At 39.2% G+C, this 21,679-nt stretch overlaps 1 protein-coding gene across 2 annotated transcripts in view; it reads left to right on the top strand.

The window, feature by feature from the left end:
* ARB2A (ARB2 cotranscriptional regulator A) overlaps positions 1 to 21,679 on the top strand; it is a 423,598-nt gene that overhangs the window by 261,521 nt on the left and 140,398 nt on the right. For both annotated transcript variants that reach the window (XM_070794035.1, XM_070794037.1), the window contains 2 exons: positions 13,777 to 13,893; positions 21,494 to 21,578. In XM_070794035.1, coding sequence (XP_070650136.1) covers positions 13,777 to 13,893; positions 21,494 to 21,578 — 202 coding nt within the window. The remainder of the gene's footprint in view (positions 1 to 13,776; positions 13,894 to 21,493; positions 21,579 to 21,679) is intronic.

Genomic DNA, 21,679 nt, shown 5'->3' with positions numbered 1-21,679 from the left:
CAGTGGCACATGTGCTTCTGTGTAGGCAGTGGTGGAGGGTGGAGAAGGACCCATCGTCAGTCGGGGGGCTTGGGAGTCACAGCTGGGGTGATCCCGTGGTGGAGGGTGGAGAAGGACCCATCGTCAGTCGTGGGACTTGGGAGTCACAGCTGGGGTGATCCCGTGCCTGTTGAAACTGGAGGTGCCGCCTAAGTCACTCTACCTGTTTTTTCATCTGTATGAAAAAGAGCTGGATTGGATAGTTCCTAATGTCCCGGACAGCTTCTCATTCTTTTCTTCTGTTATAGGTAGAGTCACACCAGTAGTAATTACTGTTTCATCTGGTTTCAGTAAACGTGATGTTACGTGTACATTCATTCCATTATGTAAAAGACCGGAAGAGAGAGAATTTCATTGTGTTCGTGACTATCAGAATATAAGCTTAAAGGCATCAAGGCCTCACTTATCCACTCCCACAGAAAATAAAAAGTGGCATCAATGTCAAATCGGGGCTGCCTAGGTGGCTCAGTGATAAAGAACCTGCCTGCGAGTGCAGGAGATGCAGGAGACAGGTTTGATTCCAGGGTCAGGAAAGATCCCCTGGAAGAGGAAATGGCAACCCACTGCAGTATTCTCGCCTGGAAAATTCTGTGGACAGAGGAGCCTGGCAGGCTACAGTCCATGGGGTCACAAAGAGTCAGACACGACTTGGCAACTGACCACACACAATGCCAAATTAACTTCTAGATATATTTAATTCAAGGACTAGGAAATTTCAGCAGTGCGTTTCTCGTCCTGTCTGTCTGAGGAGGAAAAGGACTAATAGATCATAGTTTATGCTGGTGGTTGTGTGGGAAGAGACAGGCTTAGGGAAGCTTTGCTTTCTTCTGACAACTTAGTGACAGAAAGTGGTATGGTAGATTTCATCGTGACACCCACAGGAAGGAGTGGCAGGTTGGGTTCCTGTGAAAGTGGGTTAGGATCAGAACTATGGAAAGGCAACATCTGTTCCTCACTCCTGTTCATTGTCTTTTTTTTTTTCTTTTGTGCTCTTTGATAGTCTCTCCTCCTCCCCACCTCTCTTATTATATGTTTGATCATGATAGCCTTCCCCACAAGGAGGCCCTTCATGTCTTTTTCACTCAGGTTTCTTATAACTTACTTTGAATGGCGTTGACTCTCCTCCCTTCAGACGTATTGATATTTTGTAGATGTTTGACCTCTGACCTTTCACACACATACGCCTTAGAAGACAACGCCTAAGTGTCTACCACTTTACCATTTCCCTTTCACCCTCTTCACTGGTTTCTCTGAAAGCATCTCTGTTGCTCTCCTATCTCCATACCATGTCTGTTTCATTTGTAATCTCACTAGATAAAACCTACATGTAACTCTGTGTCATATACTGCCTTTTATATTATTAACACTCAGGAAAATAGTGTAAGGACTCTACTCTGCAGTGCCGTCAATCTGCCACCTCTCAGGCAGTGCTTTAAAATTCCAAAAATGTAAATGAAGTAATTAACCCGATATGAAACAGTGACATATAATTGACTTTCTAAATTAGTGAACTACTGACTCTTTTTTATATCTTCGCCATTTTATGGGATTTCGCATTGGGTAAATTGGCTACTTAACAAAAGGTGTGATGTAACAAAAATTCTGCTTCCTACCATAATAAATATCAGTGCTTATTAAACATCCAGTACCATGCTGCCTAAGTATATTTATTTTAGATTCTTTCTGTTGGAATTATTTCATAGTCATGAAGCTAAGGCAATATTTAATGTTAGTCAAATATAAACCCTGTATCATTGACTCAACTGGTGGAATATCCTTGAAAGAAATGCTAACGAGCAGACACATGAAGGAAAATGGAATCTGAAAAAAAAAAAAAAATAGCCCAGAGACTAATTCTCCTTCGTTCACACATAAACCCTTCCCCAGTGTAAATTTTTCAGTGCTGTCTCACCTCCACGCTGTCATCAGGTGTCTAAATGATAGGTTTCAGGGTTCTCCTCTTCCTGTTAGTGATCTGAAGTGCTACTCTGGCGTTCTCTATTACAGTGGATATTGATAGAGGACACTCACAGCATAGTGACTGTTGTTTATGGTTCCCTAGTACATGAACCGGAGAAGGCGATGGCACCCCACTCCAGTACTCTTGCCTGGAAAATCCCATGGACGGAGGAGCCTGGTGGGCTGCAGTCCATGGGGTTGCGAAGAGTTGGACACAACTGAGCAACTTCACTTTCACTTTTCACTTTCATGCATTGGAGAAGCAAATGGCAACCCACTCCAGTGTTCTTGCCTGGAGAATCTCAGGAACAGGGGAGCCTGGTGGGCTGCCATCTCTGGGGTTGCACAGAGTTGAACACGACTGAAGCGACTTAGCAGCAGCAGCAGTACATGAACTCAGAAGTGCTCTTTTACCACATGTAGTATATGTACGTGTTTTCTATCTGTGAAATTAAGGTACAGCCACAGACTTAGAGGTAAATAGCTACTTTCATTCAAACCCCGTGTTTCTTCCACCCAATGTGTATATGGTTTTGTGCAGTAAAGACAGTCTTTAAAAGTCATGTCTCAACTGAACATATTTCCAACCTTTTACATCCACAGACTCTTATCTTTTCAGAAATGCGAGATGTACTTTCATAAGAAAAGCGACTCCAACATATCGTCAGAATCATATTTTAAAATTCTGACTTAAAGGATGGTCCTGCTTTTTTTGATCATTACAATGTACATTGAAACAGCCTTTATAAGTAATTAGTTGAATAGAAATTTCTTCCAGTAGCAGTGTTCAGTTGTTTAACCAAGCGCACAGGCTCCAGGTGTTTAGCATAAGTTGCTAGGGAGAAGGTCCAAGGTCTGAGTTTGTAGGTCAAAGGACCTGGAGATCCTAGTTCATATATTTTGAACAATGTAGGAAGCCTATGACTTACATTTATTACAGTGGTATCATTTTCCCTTTTAAAAATGGGCATCACCTCTTCCCCAATGTTTGGCAAGCTCTTATAACCCAAAATTGGTTAACACATGTTTTGGTGGTCTTACTTTAGTATAATATTAATATATCACAGGGTCAATGCCTGTACTAGAATCTAAAAGTAAAACTTCCCCAATATGTGTGAGTTAGACCAGTGCCACACCATTTCTATGTAAATCTGTGCCTACAGTTGAAGAAATGTGGTCAAATGAAGATTATCCTGATTTTCTAGAGGCCAAAACTCAAAAATGTCTGAAGGCATAAAGTAATATCTGGAAAAGAATCAAAATCACAGATGTTTTTAGTCCCAAAATTTATATACCTCAGTGTTTATTTTCCTTTTATCATAGAAAATAAAGGCTGAGATCTAAAGAGCTAACCTCGCTACTTTTACAATGAAATTTTTCAGTCCACGGTCACTTTGCCTTTTTCTTCCAACACTCCTAGGTGTGGTTTTATAATGGCAGACATTAAAAAGTGATGATGCATACTTTATTTGAAGTTTGGAATTGTTTTTTAACTCCACTTAGGCTTGAAATCACAAGTGTACCTTGCTTTCACTGACATATACATTACATCTGAAATTCAGAAAATCAAATTATACCCCAATAGATTTATAGGATACCTTTTAAAATTTGTGCTTTTGGTTTCTTTATGCTTTTCAATAATCAGCTTTTCTGTCTTTTAATTTTCTGTTTCTCCCTTTTTAATCTATACTTTAGGGATAATGCAAAATTTGAAGGGCTAGATAGTACAGCGTTAGATTGTGAGACCTGAAATCTAAGGTAAATTTACTTGATCTCATCAGTTCAGTTCAGTTCAGTCGCTCAGTCGTGTCCGACTCTTTGCGACCCCATGAATCGCAGCACACCAGGCCTACCCGTCCATCACCAACTCCCGGAGCTCACTGAGACTCACATCCATGGAATCAGTGATGCCATCCAGCCATCTCATCCTCTGTCGTCCCCTTCTCCTCCTGCCCCCAATCCCTCCCAGCATAGATATCAGTTAAATCATAATGTAAGTTTGATACACAGATAGAACAATAGAGTGCTCGGCATTTTGGAAAAAATGATTTAGATTTGAATGGACAAGGCTAGTGCTTAATTTCACTTCTGACCTGAGATGGACAGTGTGACATACCACCCAGCAGCTCCTTCAGTAAACAACGTGTTGCCCCACGTCCTGGGAGTGCGCTCAGCAGACAGTCTTCAGCTGTCAGTTCCTCAAGCACCGTCCTGGCCGCTGTGGGATGTATATTCAAAGAGAGAGCAGTATGGGAGATTAAGGGCCCAGCTGCCTGAGACCCAGCGTGGGATGACTCTAAAGGGTCATTCTAGGTCCAGGGCCCCGGGGGTTGTGCAGGGTTGTCTTCGACCTGCATCTTACCTTAGCATCTCTCTGCCGTTCTTGCTTTGTGCCCCTGCCTCCCCCAGACGCTGATCCCCAGGGCGCTCCTTTGTAATGCCCTGCATGCTAAATTCAATCTCAGAGTCTGTCCCTGGGGAACCCACCTGTGTTAATCTATGTTAGTCGCTCAGTCATGTCTGTTTGCAACCCCATGCATGGTAGCACGCCAGGCTCCTCTGTCCATGGAACTTTCCAGGCAAGAATACTGGAGTGGGTTATCATTCCCTTCTCCAAGGGATCTTCTTGACCCAGGGATTGAACTCAGGTCTCCTGCATTGCAGGCAGATTCTTTACTGTCTGAGCCACCAGGGAAGCCCAGCTTATGCTCTTTTTCTAAATATGCCAAATCAGATATTGCTCTGACTTCCTAACCATCACTTTCCCTTATCTATTCCATTTCTGTAAACAGCACCTCCATTCATTTCACAGATAATTTTTGAGCAAATGCTATGTGCCAGTCACTGTGTAGAGAAAGAGATGTGGTGTTGGCCTGGAAAATACGATCCTTCCCCCTTGGAGCCTACATTTCAGTGGGAAAGAAAGATAGTGAATGAGTCTTTACCAGTGTAAGTATTTAAGATGGAGAAATGCAGGATATTATGTACAGATAGTCATGGTATAAAGACATAGGATTTGGAGCTAATAGGTCTAGCCGAGCCACATACTAAGTGTGTGAACGTGGGCAAGTCACTTTCTCTAAAAGCCTCGATTTCCTCGTCTATAAAACAGGTTCATAATCAACTACCAATCTGCTTAAAAAGAAATTGTTCTAATAAGATAATCTATATACTATAAACACTCAGAATATTGAGTCTCCACAGAATTTATCAGAATCTGACTTCCTTCCTAAATTGTGAGTTCTTCCAAAAGCTCAAAAATCAACCTAATGGTAATAATGTATTATCTAGAAAGGTTGATAAATTAGAATATCACTCCCACTGTTTACGGTAGGTGGCAGAGTAGACAGTCTTTAAAATACATTGAAAATAACACAGGTAATTGGAGTCTGAACTTTTTATAAACATATTGTTAAATTTATAGAATAACTTTGAAAACTTCAATGAAATTTCAAATACACCAAACATCTATGTGCAAATTCAATAAGTTTTTTTTGTCTCCAAATGTAGTGAAGTATAATTGGCAATTAAATTTTGTGTATTTTTAAGGTGTACAACCTGATGACTCCGCTATCTGTATGCGTTGTGAAACGTTCAGCCACAACCGAGCCAGTCAACATATCCGTCACCTCACCCCTAACGTAAAGGCTTTTTAAGAGAAATTTGTAAAATAACATGATGATCTGCACTCTGGTTATCTGCTATATATCTTTGTGGGAAGAAATCATATCTCTTTGTGTTTCTTTTTCCAAGACTTGAAGAAAATGCTTGTCTTTAAAAACTTCAGTATATTAACGTTCTCCCAGCTGAATATATGTTTTATTTTATCTTGCTGACTTGTGGGCACTCTCCTAAGATTGCATAATAAAACATTTAATCACATAAGTTATCTTGATGAACCTTTACACCGTTTTTTTAATCTGTGACCTCTTTTATTTTTTTTTTTCTTACAACTAGCTTGCTGTTTTCTTGATTAGTAAAGTAAGTTTCTCATACTGTTGCTTTTTTTTCCACCCTCCCACATGTCGTGTGTTTTTGTAAGGCACTGGTCCTCTTTCCCTTCTCCCAGATTGTCAGTCCCTTAATATGTGTTTTGCTTTGTTTTCCCCTTCTCAACCTGCCTTCCCCATGCCTGTTTGTTGCTGAAGGGGTCTGCGCGTGGCAGCACGGTCTAGGCAGGAAAGGAAAAGGAAGTGATCGCTGCTCTCCTCTGGCCCCTGCAATAATAAATCATAACTTGCCGTTCCCTAACTGGTGGCTGGAGACTTATCTTCATAAATGCACGTGACCCAAGGAGTTTCAGTTTACACACCCTGTCCCTCGGGGTTCTTGCCTGCGGAGAACCTTTTTCCTTCCTGAAACTAGACAAAGGTTGTAAGAATTGAAGCGAGGGCTTCAAAGCACAGGAAGAGGGAATGTTGTCTTATCCTGTGGCTGCCGTGGAGCTCCAGCTGGCCCCGCTTACCTACCCAGGGTATAAGGCTACATGTCTGTCTGTGAAGGGCCACCCCCTACTCAGGCTTGCCCTTAAGTTTTGAATTGAAGAACTCTGGGGAGTATTTCTTGTGTGTTTAACTGCATGGTTATTTTTTTGTTTTTGTTTTCATGATAACTCTCTAGGTTTAGGTACATCCTCAAATGGTTAAGCATTGAGCACAAAGATTTACTCGTTTGCTAGAGTGACCTTTAACTTCTGTATGATACATACGCACATACATTAGGGCTGAGCAACTAACATTATACATACCATGGTCATATAACTTACTGTCCAAACCCAAACACTTTTAACAGCGAAAGGAGACACTATTAATAATTAAACAGGTCAGTAGGCATAAAGCAGGACAGTCCTGGGCCATCTAAAATGTATGGTTATCCCATTTATACCTGGCTATTTCCTTTAAAAGCATTTAAGCGAGTCCAAATCACTTTATGTGATGGAGGTGGAACTGGACGACACCCACTTTCTGCAGGTGGCTGTAGCCATTGTACGACTCTTCTTAGCTACCCCCTCGGCGCAAACGTTGATGTCACTCAAGTGTACACAGATGCCAGATCTAAAAGGAAGGATACATTTTTGAAATTTAAAATGAATGGCAAGGTAATAATAGTAGCTGACAGTACTGATCGTGTATCTGCTTTATCACATTTATCCTTCAGCCACTCTATGAAGTGTGATACCCACTTTCATTATTGTTATAAGGATTAGTTTTGATTAATAATAATTTTATGATTCCCATTTTTGTATTCTTATAACAATTAACAAAAACTAAAAATTTAAGGACATCATATTCAAGAGCCTGTGCGTGCTCCTAACTACAACGCTATACTGCCTTCCTCTGGACAGACTTCATATCTCTGTGATTATCTTTTTAAAAACATAGTCAGATACATTCCTTTCTATGTAAAAAACAGCAGTAAAAAGACTCTCTCCGCCAGCTTGGCACTGCTAAGCCATGGCTCCATGCTTTGTTGCCAGTCCAGTAATTCTGAACGGGTTCACTGGTTCCCAGAAAGTGAGGTTGCCACAGAATGACTTCAACAATTCTGTTTTAATTTTCAAGTGCCTGGTGCTATTACTGGTCTAGTATTCTGATCACAGGATTTTAAACAGACACAATAATCAGCTCTTTCTACTCAGCCAGGTGGTTTTAGAATTAGTGAACCACAAACTCTTAAGGAAAATGCAGCCCTTCATAATTTTTTTCCTTTATGGATTCTGTGGCTCTTTAAAAAATAATGCTGTCATTAAAGGCATTCCAGGTTAAGCTTCTGTTATCTTCTACGTTGAGGAAAGAGAATGCACTGGTTTACACATCTGGAGTAGTTTGCATTGTGTGTTTTTGTGGGATCATGTGTTATAATTGTGTCCTGTGTGCCTGGTCCTCTGCTAGTTGCTTTATATTCCGTTGGTGGCATCTCACCATAACTCTGTGACTTAGCTCATTTATTATCTCCCTTTGACGTGGGATAAAAGAGAGACATGGAAAAAGTTTAAATACTTCACTCAAGGTGGTAACTGCCAGAAGTAGCAGAGTGGGGATTTGAACCCAGAGAATCTGACTCCATCGTCCTTGAACCTAACCACCACACTCCTTATGAAGACTGCTTACTTGAAAGTGTCTACTTTCAAAGGAAAAGCAGAAACAGTGAGAGCTGAGTGTCATGCTTGTCTGAATTTCCTGCTGGGCAATTTAGTCCTCTTATTTCATCTACCAAAGTGTGTGTATATTTCATTATGATGAGTAAAGGTACTTCAAAAGCCTTGGGTGACAGAACCAAGGTTTTTATGTTGCAGCATAGGTTTTTGTGGGTAGCATGTTACTGGGATCAACCTGTACAATAGACTCTTCGGGAAGACGTTAACAGAAAAGACTCTGCCAAACCCAGTGTCGGCCGATTAGTCATCTTGGCCCTGGGCACATTTTTAACTGAATAGGCCCAACAGCACAAAAGGTAGAACGCACTCGAGGGGACGTACAGGGAGGAAAAATGATGGGAGGCACTCGTGAGGATGTCACGCGAGTAGAAGCACTGAGTGTAATTACCGTCTGCACTGAAAATGTGGAAAGGTCCTTTCCAAACTTTGAAACAGCTTAACTTGCGGAGCTCTAGAGGGAGCTGATCTTTTTATGTACATATATATATATATATCTTTTTTTAAAAGACATCTCAGACTTCAACTGTGCTATTAACCAGAGTGATGATTCATTCATGCTCATACAGTAGTAATGATCCTCCGATTTATAAATGTACAGTAGTGTCAGATCTTAATCTGAAGGAAACACGCGTTATTTGATTTTCTTTGAGACTGTTCTTTCCTGTACAAGTGATTAACATGCTGTAACCCTCATAGTACATATGTGTAACACATGTCAGAATTTAAAAAGAAAGTAATGGCTTTTGCTGATGCAAGACTTTAAGCTATTTCCCTCAAAAACATGTTTAAAATATATTAAGCATGCAAATATAAATATGGGCCTGAATGCGCATATATTCCTCCCTACCCCTAAGTCCACACTGGCTCTTTCAGGAGGTCCCCTTGGACTTTAAAATACAAGACATATTTATTCTGAGTGCCGTGGCTGCTGGGTCACACATACGGGAGAATAAAATTATCTATTTCACCTTTAGGTTAGGGTGAAGACAACCCAATTCAGAGTTCATTTCTTCTTCAGGTGGGGAGTATTGAATCTAGTACTGACTTGGATTTATAACTTCCAAAATCCAAGACCCTGGAGGAGAGACATGAAACTGCTCCCACAAATTTCATGGCAGAGCATCCTTATAACGTCAACATTTCCCTGCCTTCTATCTTCTAAGCTAAGACAAGAAGAGCAACTTTTTCATTTAATTTAGGAGAAATTAAGGACTTTTTAAGTTTTCCTCTGCTAAAAGTAGTCCACAATGGAGTTCTGGAAGAAATGAAACCCACGGAAAAGTGAACAGTTTGTAGGTACAGAAAGGGAATTAAGGAACTTTCAGGGTGACATGAAGTATTTGGATTGGGCCAGGTACTTGTGGAGGTAGTAAGCAGGTACCTCACTGGATGGCCTTGGAGAAAGAATGGTGAGGGAAGTTAGATGGGCAGAAAAGGCCTACCTGATTCCTGGGGAGAGCTGGTAGCAGCCCTGTGAAAGGACCCTGTGCGCATGGAGGGGGCAAAGGTAGCTGCTGCTGACTCTGGCCCTCCCGTGCCCACTTCTGGTGCTCTGGTCTCTATCTAACCAAACACTCCTACACTCAGGAAGCTGTCTTGTCTTGTTACATTTACTTAATGTTTAAAATCTTACTCTTAATTCTGGAAGAAAAAAAAAATAATCGATATTTTTTGCTCTGAATTTCAAACACAAGGAAAATTTTAATAATAAGGTCAGTTCAGTTCAGTTCAGTCACTCTGTCGTGTCTGACTCTTTGCGACCCCATGAATTGCAGCACGCCAGGCCTCCCTGTCCATCACCAACTCCCGGAGTTCACCCAGACTCACGTCCATCGAGTCAGTGATGCCATCCAGCCATCTCATCCTCTGTCGTCCCCTTCTCCTCCTGCCCCCAATCCCTCCCAGCCTCAGAGTCTTTTCAAATGAGTCAGTCTTCCCATCAGGTGGCCAAAGTATTGGAGTTTCAGCTTTAGCATCAGTCCTTCCAAAGAATACCCAGGACTGATCTCCTTTAGGATGGACTGGTTAGATCTCCTTGCAGTCCAAGGGACTCTTAAGAGTCTTCTCCAACACCACAGTTCAAAAGCATCAATTCTTCAGTGCTCAACTTTCTTTATAGTCCAACTCTCACATCCATACATGACTACTGGAAAAACCGTAGCGCTAACTTTATGGCTGCAATCAACATCTGCAGTGATTTTGCAGCCCAAAAAAATAAAGTCTCTCACTGTTTCCATTGTTTCTCCAACTATTTGCCATTAAGTGATGGGACTGGATGCCATGATCTTTGTTTTCTGAATGTTGAGCTTTAAGCCAACTTTTTCATTCTCCTCTTTCACTTGCATCAGGAGGCTTTTTAGTTCCTCTTCACTTTCTCCCATGAGGGTGGTGTCATCTGCATATCTGAGGTTATTGATATTTCTCCCGGCAGTCTTGATTCCAGCATGTGCTTCATCCAGCCCAGCGTTTCTCATGATGTACTTTGCATATAAGTTAAATAAGTAGGGTGACAATATACAGCCTTGACGTACTCCTTTTCCTATTTGGAACCAATCTGTTGTTCCATGTCCAGTTCTAACTGTTGCTTCTTGACCTGCATACAGATTTTTCAGGAGGCAGGTCAGGTGGTCTGGTATTCCCGTCTCTTAAAGAATTTTCCACAGTTTGTTGTGATCTACACAAAGGTTTTGGCATAGTCAATAAAATAGAAGTAGATGTTTTTCTGGAACTCTCTTGCTTTTTTGACTATCCAGTGGATGTTGGAAATTTGATCTCTGGTTCCTCTGCCTTTTCTAAGTCCAACTTGAACATCTGGAAGTTCACAGTTTACATACTGTTGAAGTACACTGCCATACTTAAGACATTATAACAACAACAAAAAAAATAATGGCATCTTTCTTCTTTGAAATATTGGTATTGGGCTCATGAGCTCTTACCATTTTTAGAAATTAAGATCCGTTTAAGCATCTAATGAAAGCTGAGCATCCTCTCCCAGAAAAATATTCATGTCACATACAGATAGAATTTTGCAGAGAATTTCAAACATGTCCTTATCCTTGGATCCTAATAAAAAGCACATCTCCGCCTTAAATTGACATACAGTAGGACTTTGGTCACTTGGCTTCTTTCCTTTCAGATTTCTGAGTTTTCCACATCATCACAGTCTTCTAGTATGGACTGTTAAGGAAGTTGTCTTCCTACCCGTCTATGCCTCCACCCTTTCCTTGCTTTAGCTATGTTGCTTCTAAGGTCTGTCTCTTACACAGTCTTGGTTGCTGTGTTCAGTCTCCCCCCAGCCAGCACTGCCATTCTCCAGCATTTTCCATCAGTGCTCATTCCCAGTGAGGGAGTGAACGGGGGCTAGACACCTCCCCAACAAATGCAAGACGCAGAGACCTTGGACGGAAAGGGCAGCTGCGAGTAGGTCAGCACTGCCCGTTGCAGCAGGGCCAGCACAGAGGAGAACCATCAGGAAAACTCACCTGCTAAGAGTTTCACCGATTTACAAATCTCCTAATCCTTTACAGTCAAATATTTGAAAACTTTTGTGACTGAGTTCCTTTGTAAACAGCTCTTGATTCAGAGCCTCTGGAATCAGACCATTCCCCTCCTCTAGTAATATAATATGAAAGTGCTTTTTAAACTGCAAAGAACTAAAACAGCGCAAAGGAGGATCATGCTGGATTATAATGTGATTTGATGAGATGTGAAGAAAAGTTATACATCATCACCTCCCTTTGTGTGAAATGTCAGCCAGATGAACAAACAGACTAAAGTCCCCCCACCACCGCCCCCGGTAGTTAATCTATCAACTGTATATTTTTCCAGGTTTGTAAAATTTTAATCCCCAGATCTTCTACTTTTGCACTAAATCCTCAGCCTTTTCAACTCTTAACTGTATATCATTTCACAAATGGCCCTCGATATCTAGTGTCTTCAGTCACTACCACTTTTAAGTCAGCATGTGTTAACAACAACCAAAAGAAAATTGAGCACAAATATTTTTGAATGCAGACATATTCTTAGAGTACCAGGAGACCGCAGTGTTCTTATTTGGTAACTTCAGCAACAGTCGTTCTTCGTGTCTAAAAATGTTCCTGTTTAGAAAATGAGCAGAAGGACATAGAAGTTCTTCACGAGCCAGGTGGATTCACTGTTGTGGAACTGGGGGTTTTATTAGCTGATGTTGGTTTAAATTTCTGTATTCTAGTGCCATTCTGAGAATCTTATTTTTAAAATAAAATCTAGAGGCAGGTAGCACACTATTTAATAATGAATATGAAGTCCTGAATTGGAGTATTATTTTATGCTTTTTAAAATATTATCGGTATTGCCTGGTGAATGTTGCAGTAATATTATCATGTTGATAACCAGCATTGATTTTAAGATTTGCACATTACATAAGCAGAAACCACAAGACACAAAGATTTCAGGTGCAGAAGTGCTGCTGAGGCAGCATTAACAGTGAGTTAGATTCCCATTAGGTCCTGTTCAGTGAAAGGGGATCTGCATATGTAGAGTTTAAAGGAACTTAAGAGAGAGAGAGAGATTTTTAATTCAAAACGCCAACAGGCATCATTTGGTATTAGAAGCATGGCTTGCACTGTTTTCTGTGTGAGCTTTCATCATTGTTCAGAATTCTTCCTTTTTTAATGCAGTAATTTATTTTTTAGACAATAAATTAATAGCACATGATAGAGACATTGCTCTCTTTAGAGGGAGAAAAGACATTTGATGCAAAGAAAGAGTGAGAGCATGGCTATGAAATTTAAGGCTATTAGATACTGTATTTTAACTAATTTTTTATTAAGCTTTCTTATGTTTGTTATGTCAAATTAGAGTTACTAGTGTTAGCTGAGTTAGAATGTTTTTGATTCTTTTAATCTAGAACTATTATTAAATATTTCTCAGGCTTCTTTATTTTGCAGACCTCTGAAAAATTCTTCCATTTCTTCAAACCAAGTAGCTCTTTTTAAAGCTTTAGAACCATTTAATTTTATACAAACAACATTCTATAAAAAGAATTTAAAGTATAATCATTTTTCTGCATAAAGAAACACATTAGAAGACAAAATGACATTGATAATACGAAGAGAAAGATCTTTGTGGGCATTTAAAACACCAAGGAATTATGAGGCCATGGTGAAGAGCTGGCTAGTTAAAATGGAGAAATCAAAGCAAGATATCTTTCTTTCCTAATGTACCATGTACTGAAAATTAGCAGAAGTTAGTCCTGAGTTGCTAAGAGTGAACCCCTGGTACTGACTTCCCTGAAGCACTGAAATAGGAAATGGTGGAAGAAACTTGTAATAGAAGCCCTCAGGGATTCCTCCTCGTTTCCCCTGTGATCCCTTTAATCCTTGAATTGTCAAACCACATGGAAAATGATAGAGCTGCGTAGCTCTAAGTCTTAAGTGGTATTATCTTTAAAAAAATATATGTTACATCTTTTCACATCTCTGAACAAGAATAAGGCGTTTCAGCGTAGAAAAAGAGTATAGCTTTGAGCAAGAAATGCATATTGCTTTTTCATTTTTAATATTATTATTACCTATGACTAAGTTTGTACCCAGTAGGGAAAACAATTATGGCCAATATTTTATTTTCCTTTTTAAAAACAGATGATTCAACGAGAAGCAGATGTGAAAAGCAAGGTGACTGCTGTGGCGTTGACAGACTCTGTTCACAATGTGTGGCATCAAGAAGCTGGCAAAACGATTCGAGAATGGATGAGAGAGGTGAGATGATTTTTTTTTTTCAATGCTGAGATGAATGAGTCTGAGCCTTTTATATCTGGAGCCCCCACCAACTTATATCACCTCCCACCCCCAAGCTCCCTTTCTGGAGGCAGAAAATTTAGAGGGAATAGAGAAAACCAGACATGGTTGAAATAATAATAGAAAACCCTTTGGAAAAACGATTACTTTTTTGGAAGCCCTCCCCCCCCGCCTTTTTTTTTTTTTTTTTTGGCTTTCTATGGAATATATGTATGCATATAACCGATAGTAGGAACTTTGACTGAATAAGGTCATGATCTTTTAGGTTATTATTCCCCAGTATTTACTTTGCCAATCAGCTATGTATCATTGATACTGTTTAATTATAAGAAAGAAGGTCAGTGTATGCCTCTCTTAAATGGATGGCTCACTGCTGCCAGTAGGGGGAGAAGAAGTAAAAAGCTGAAACAGTGCTTGGCGGACCCTTGAGCTAGGAGAAACCCAGGGGCTAGTCATGGTCCACCTTAGGCTAAGAAAGCTTTTCATACTTCCAAAGGGCTTGTGAATCTGAGAGTGTACAAGGACTCCTTCTGGGTGGTTCAGACAGTAAAGAATCTGCCTGCAATACAGGAGACCTGGGTTTGATCCCTGGGTCGGGAAGATCTCCTAGAGAAGGAAATGGTTACCCACTCCAGTATTCTGGCCTGGAGAATTCCATGGGCAGCCCATGGGGTCACAAAGAGTCAGACATGGCTGAGCGACTAACACTTTCACACTTTCATTGAACATGCTCCCAGGTTTCAAACACCTTTCATCTCACCATTTCCTTGATTCCTATTGCAGATATATAGCTGAAACTTCTTTTTTATTTATATTTACCTTCCTGATATTATAAGAAATTAACATTAGCCATACCATGCTTTAGCAATTATTTAATCAAATCAATACATATATTTATATGAATGAGCTGGTTGACCTTCCTGATTTTCTTCCAGTTTTTTTTTTAAAGAGAATACCCAGGTATTTATTCAGCTGACCTCTCACCATAGGGACAGTGAATAACTTATACCAGTTCTCATGGTATACTGTAAGGATCAGAAAGATAATGTTTAAAAAGAGTTTTGAACAAACAGAAGGTCTAAGGTATGTAATTGCTTAGTAGTGTTGCCGTATCACCAGTCTCTTTTCACTGTCATTATTCTCCATTATAAAAAAGTGCTTTCATCATGCGAAAGCCCAAAATACTTTTACTCCAGCTCTCACAATAAACATATAAAAGTGGGATTTTTTTCATCTCTTCTAAACCCAGGTGTTTTCTGACCACATTGCTTATTGCATTTCCTCCTTTCACAGTTTAGCTACATCCTTTATTGTCATTTCCAAGGACCTAAATTCTCTTAAGAGAAATTTTGTATGTTTTATGACAATTACTTTTTACCCATCCAAATGTATATATAACCAGCTCCTAGTATTATATAACTAGTAAAGTTTATAAATGATCTCTTGGTACCTTTTTCCCACACACATAACCAATATAGAATTTAGTACTTACCCCAAACTAGAAACATCCCTGTTTATCATTTTTTAAATTGTGAGGTCTTCATATTCCGGGTGAGACATATAAAAAGAATTTATCTAGATTTTTTTTTTAAGTATTTCTAACTAAGACTGGATTAGGCATCCCCTTCAAAAGTCAGAATATATTGATCTGTGTGTTTTTTTCATCCGACTGAAATAGGCAGTAGCTGAATTCATCTTAATTTAGTCAAAGAAGAGATAGAAAGTAAGCAAAGGGACGTCTTACCTTGGGCTCCAGGCTGTAAGGCTGAGTGAGCAACGGTGAGCCCACTTAGCATAAGGAGGACATTATGCTAAGTGAAACAAGCTAGACACAGAAGGGAAAGCACTACGTGGTCTCACTTACACGTGGAATCTAACAGAGTCGAATGCAGAAGCAGAGAACCGGATCGTGGTTCCTAATGTCAGGAAGGTGGGGGACACAGGAGATGTTGGTCAAGGATTGCAGGGGTATAGAATGCACAAGTCTAGAGACCTAATGTACAGCATTTTGAATACTGGGAATTTGCTAAAAGGATAGATTTCAGGTTCTCTCACCACACACACTGAAAAATGCTAGCTGTGTAAATGAGAACATGTTAATTGGCTTGATTACAGTTATCATTTCACTGTGTATATGTATATTAAATCATCATGTTGTACAACTTAAATATATAGTTTTTATTAAAAAAAAAAAAAAGGCTGAGGGGTTGAACGTTATTTCCTGACATATCCCTGGTCTCTGAAAGTCTGCTGCCAAGCGAGATGTTTGGTTCTATGTAGTAATCATGAGCCCTCACCCATCACCATTCAGTTATGAGCATCTGTCCTGGAAATACAACCTGGTGAATAATAGTACTTATCCGAGGACACAACACCTTCCATATTAAAGAGCAACCTATAGACGTTGATGATATTACAACTCATAACAACGAGTAAAAATCTACACTCAACCAGGGCAACAAGCATCTCCAAATACTTCCAAATATCTTGCACAGGAGTACCTACTACCTGCTTCTCTCTTTAAATTTCATACATTAAGGTATAACCTTTTTATAAAAATTTTTAATTCACTTCATATCTACACTGAAATATTGTCAGCCTTGATTTAAATGTCAATGTCACTCAGCCTTGTGACCTACAGGCACTTCTAAGTTTATATTAATAACCCCAAAATTTTGGATTTCACAAAGACAGTATACAGCCACAAAAAACTGTAAAGTCATAATTTCACAGTAAAAGACTTTTAAATGGAAAATACTTAACTTGAAGACATCACTGTATTGCCTCTTTTTTCTCTTTATCCCTCAGACCCAGAGAAACTGTAGTTACAGGATCCATCTCAGTCTGCTGGCTCTGGCCAGAGGCTTCTTTCTCTCTGCTTGTTGGTTGGAATGGGGCCGGGCTGCATCTGAGGCTTAAGCATGGCTCTGTTGGTACCTCTAGTCCAGCATGTCTTGTCCACTCAGGACAACTGAGAATACGATCGCTGGGGTCTGGGAATGCTTCCAGCATGATTTGAGTTTAGCAGGGCTTTCCTGATGGGCTACTTCTAATCATCATCCAAGACACTTCGCTAGTGTTCATCTCAGCTGAAGAACTGGGATAGGGTTCAAATGGAGCATTGAGACGTGGCGTAGGATAAGCACTAGGAAAACAGTGAAAAGAGATTTGGTTTCTGAACTATAGAAACACGTCTCAGAATAGAGAATTACATTTGATAAGATGGAATTTCAGATAGACTGAGTTCATATGTCATGGCTGTATGTCTTTCCCATGTTTCCTTCCCTTCATACACTTCCGAGTTTGTTTACATTATTTTATTTCATTATACTCTGTCATATGGCAAACGTATTTCTAGCTGGCTTTGTCCTTTTCTCTATATGCTTTTCCCAGTGGTGTAAAAACTAAAAACGTCACAGAAACATGAACACATCATGCGTGTACGTCAACTTACGGTATCAAACCTTTACAATCCTGTACCAGTACTTTGTCATTGCAGAGAACTTTGGACATATTTACTTTAACTATAGAGTGTTTGTTTTCTATCCTGATTTTATGAGAAATCAAAACCTAAAGATTTGCCTAGATAAAAACTGAAATTTCAGAATCATAAAATGGTAACCTGTATTTTCGGAGAAGGCAATGGCACCCCACTCCAGCCCTCTTGCCTGGACAATCCCATGGACGGAGGAGCCTGGTGGGCTGCAGTCCATGGGGTTGCTAGGAGTCGGACACAACTGAGCAACTTCACTTTCACTTTTCGCTTTCATGCATTGGAGAAGGAAATGGCAACCCTCTCCAGTGTTCTTGCCTGGAGAATCCCAGGGACGGGGGAGCCGGGTGGGCTGCCGTCAATGGGGTCACACAGAGTCGGACACGACTGAAGCAACTTAGCAGCAGCAACCTGTATTTTGCTTTAAATATTTTGAGTTTAAAGGTGACCTGGCACATATTAATCAAATTAACAAAGAACAAATATTAAAAGCAGCAAGGGAAAAACAACAAATAACACACAAGGGAATTCCCATAAGGATAACAGCTGATCTTTCAAGAGAAACTCTTCAAGCCAGGAGGGAATGGCAAGACATACTTAAAATGATGAAAGAAAATAACCTACAGCCCAGATTATTGTACCCAGCAAGGATCTCATTCAAATATGAAGGAGAAATCAAAAGCTTTTCAGACAAGCAAAAGCTGAGAGAATTCTGCACCACCAAACCAGCTCTCCAACAAATACTAAAGGATATTCTCTAGACAGGAAACACAAAAACGGTGTATAAGTTTGAACCCAAAACAATAAAGTAAATGGCAACGGGATCATACTTATCAGTAATTACCTTAAACGTAAATGGGTTGAATGCCCCAACCAAAAGACAAAAACTGGCTGAATGGATACAAAAACAAGACCCCTACATTTGTTGTCTACAGGAGACCCACTTCAAAACAGGGGACACATACAGACTGAAAGTGAAGGGCTGGAAAAAGATTTTCCATGCAAATAGGGACCAAAAGAAAGCAGGAGTAGCAATACTCGTATCAGATAAAATAGACTTTAAAACAAAGGCTGTGAAAAGAGACAAAGATGGTCACTACATAATGATCAAAGGATCAATCCAAGAAGAAGATATAACAATTATAAATATATATGCACCCAACATGGGAGCACCGCAGTATGTAAGACAAATGCTAACAAGTATGAAAGGAGAAATTAACAATAACACAATAATAGTGGGAGACTTTAATACCCCACTCACACCTATGGATAGATCAACTAAACAGAAAATTAACAAGGAAATGCAAACTTTAAACGATACAATAGACCAGTTAGACCTAATTGATATCTATAGGACATTTCATCCCAAAACAATGAATTTCACCTTTTTCTCAAGCGCACATGGAACCTTCTCCAGGATAGATCACATCCTGGGCCATAAAGCTAGCCTTGGTAAATTCAAAAAAATAGAAATCATTCCAAGCATCTTTTCTGACCACAATGCAGTAAGATTAGATCTCAATTACAGGAGAAAAACGATTAAAAATTCCAACATATGGAGGCTGAACAACACGCTGCTGAATAACCAACAAATCACGGAAGAAATCAAAATTTGCATAGAAACGAATGAAAATGAAAACACAACAACCCAAAACCTGTGGGACACGGTAAAAGCAGTCCTAAGGGGAAAGTTCATAGCAATACAGGCACACCTCAAGAAACAAGAAAAAAGTCAAATAACCTAACTCTACACCTAAAGCAACTAGGAAAGGAAGAAATGAAGAACCCCAGGGTTAGTAGAAGGAAAGAAACATTTTGTGGATTTTAAAGTGAATGATAGCAAGTTAGAAAATGATTAATCAACTGTATACTATAATGTACCATTAATATTATTAGTACTGAAAATATCCTATAATACTTACATACATGAAGTGTAAGTGAACAGTATTAAGACTGACATATCACCTGGGGTATAGCTGACTTTCATCAGATTTGGAGGTACCTCTAGGATGAAAAATAATTAAAATATATACCTAATCGCTGCCTGTCGGTAGAGCTAATTGCTGTCATTGAAAAGACTAAATTGTTTAAGAATTAAGAAAAAGAGAGGAAAGAGAAAGTCATTCTTCAATGAAGCTATCTCCCAGTATCACTTCAAGCCTATTTTTAGTACCTATAGAAGTCATGATTTTTGAATTTATTAGGGGTTGTGATGAATGATAAAACAAATCATCCATTTACATATCTTGACACTGCTTTGGAGAATACTTATTTCTTACAAGCAAGTGTCACATTGTATATAAAAGCTGGCTAATTGTGTGCTAATCTTCTGCATTATCTAGAACTCTCTGATGTGGTATTCTATCAATAGTAATATTAATTTTACTTATTTCAAATGTATGAAATATCTTCTAAGACCCTATTTCTTTTATAATTTCTTATCCCTTACATTGAATAATTTTGCATTCAGCTGCTAATTAAGATTAGGAGTGCAAATTATAGAATACATATCCACTTTAAACCATCAAGCTTTTGTAATACATGCAAATAGTAATATTTTATCCATTTTAAGTATAAAAAGAAAGAAAACATTTAAGAACATTACTAGATGTTGTGTTTGTTTTCATGTGTTTTTTTCTTCCACACAGTTCAGTAGTTTCATTGATCTACTGTTTCTTACAAAAATCTGCCATGCTTTGTGAACTTCACTTTCTAATCTCATACAGCAACCCTTCCTTTATGTTATTCCTGCTCTCCCTGGTCCCAGAACAGTAGGGTTGCCTTGACAAATCTATTCAAAAGCTATTCCTCGGCCTTTATTGGTGGGGACTGGGGCCTTTGAAATTCTCTCCTCACTGCAACACAGCTGACATCTTCTTCCAGACAGAATGAATTAAGGAAATACAATAAGACACTTGATCTACCAGTCAAGGGTCTTTCCACAGTGAGGACGGATTCCACGGTGCACAACCAGGACAGCAAGCGCCTAAATATACACAATACGTGCTTGTTTACGAGAATAGCAATCAGCGAGTTTTCTGACATGATTGATAGGATGATTTCTTTTAAAATAAAATCTGCCTGGAAATTCACTGTGTGTGTGTGTGTGTGTGTGTGTGTGTGTGTTGGAAATGTTTTTAAAGCCATATAAGGTTAATCACATTTTTTAAGCCCTACTTCAAATGTTGTTGTGTGTATGTGTGCTTAGTCATATCCGACTCTTTGCAACCCAGTGGATTATAAACCGCCAGGCTCCTCTTTTCGTGGAAGTTTCCAGGCAAAGATACTGGAGTGGATTGCCATTTCGTTCTCCAGGAATCTTCCCAACCCAGGGATTGAACCCATGTCTCCTGCACTGGCAGGCGGAATCTTTACCACTGTACGGCCTGGGAAGCCCCCAGACTTCAAATATACACTTAAAATGTATAGAAGGAATATAGATTATTTCTATATCATTTAAGTTGTAAATCATCATCTTAGAGGCTTGTCTTTAATAGTGAAACTTTTGTGTCCTCAGACAGAGAGCTACAGTTCACCAGATTGTGTTTCTTTTGATCTGTTTGATACAGCCTTCACTGAACCAAGTTGCAGTAAAAATTAAAAGATTTTACATTTATATGGGCCATTTTGAGGATTAGTTGCAAAATTTATTTCCTCTAGTATTACAGAGACAAAGAATATAGTTTTAAAATAATGCTGTTTTTTACATGTTCAAATTAATGTTTATTTTCATATAAAAACTAAAACTAGGCACCCTTTTCAATTTCCTTTAATTAAAATACTAGACTTCTTTTATAAGTATATTGCATTATGGTTCACAGAAGGTTACATGTCTTCTTAATATCAGGACAGGTAATTTGCTAAACTGTAGAAGATAAACTTTTTTCCACAGTCATCTTACTCATGAATAATTACTGACTGTTTATATAAGAGGATTTCTAATAGTATATAGAGGTAGAGTATAATTATAATGGCTGATTGTATTGGATAGATTAATCTCTACAGCCTAACAAGTTGGTCTTGCCTTAAATTGTGTTTCAACAGAACATTGTCTCTATTTCATTGCAGAACTGTTGTAATTGGGTCTCTAGCTCAGAACCATTAGACACATCAGTGGAGTCCATGCTGCCTGACTGTCCCCGAGTCTCAGCAGGTATGTCTTTGATGAGAGAGTATAGAATGCTTTTAAGGTGAAAAAATATACTAATGAAATGTGGTATTCTATTTTGTGAATTAAGCATGTTGTTTTGCCTT

Source organism: Bos indicus, chromosome 7 (assembly GCF_029378745.1).
Source record: "Bos indicus isolate NIAB-ARS_2022 breed Sahiwal x Tharparkar chromosome 7, NIAB-ARS_B.indTharparkar_mat_pri_1.0, whole genome shotgun sequence".
In the NCBI taxonomy this organism is placed as follows: domain Eukaryota; kingdom Metazoa; phylum Chordata; class Mammalia; order Artiodactyla; family Bovidae; genus Bos; species Bos indicus.
This window is presented reverse-complemented; position numbering and strand designations above follow the sequence as displayed.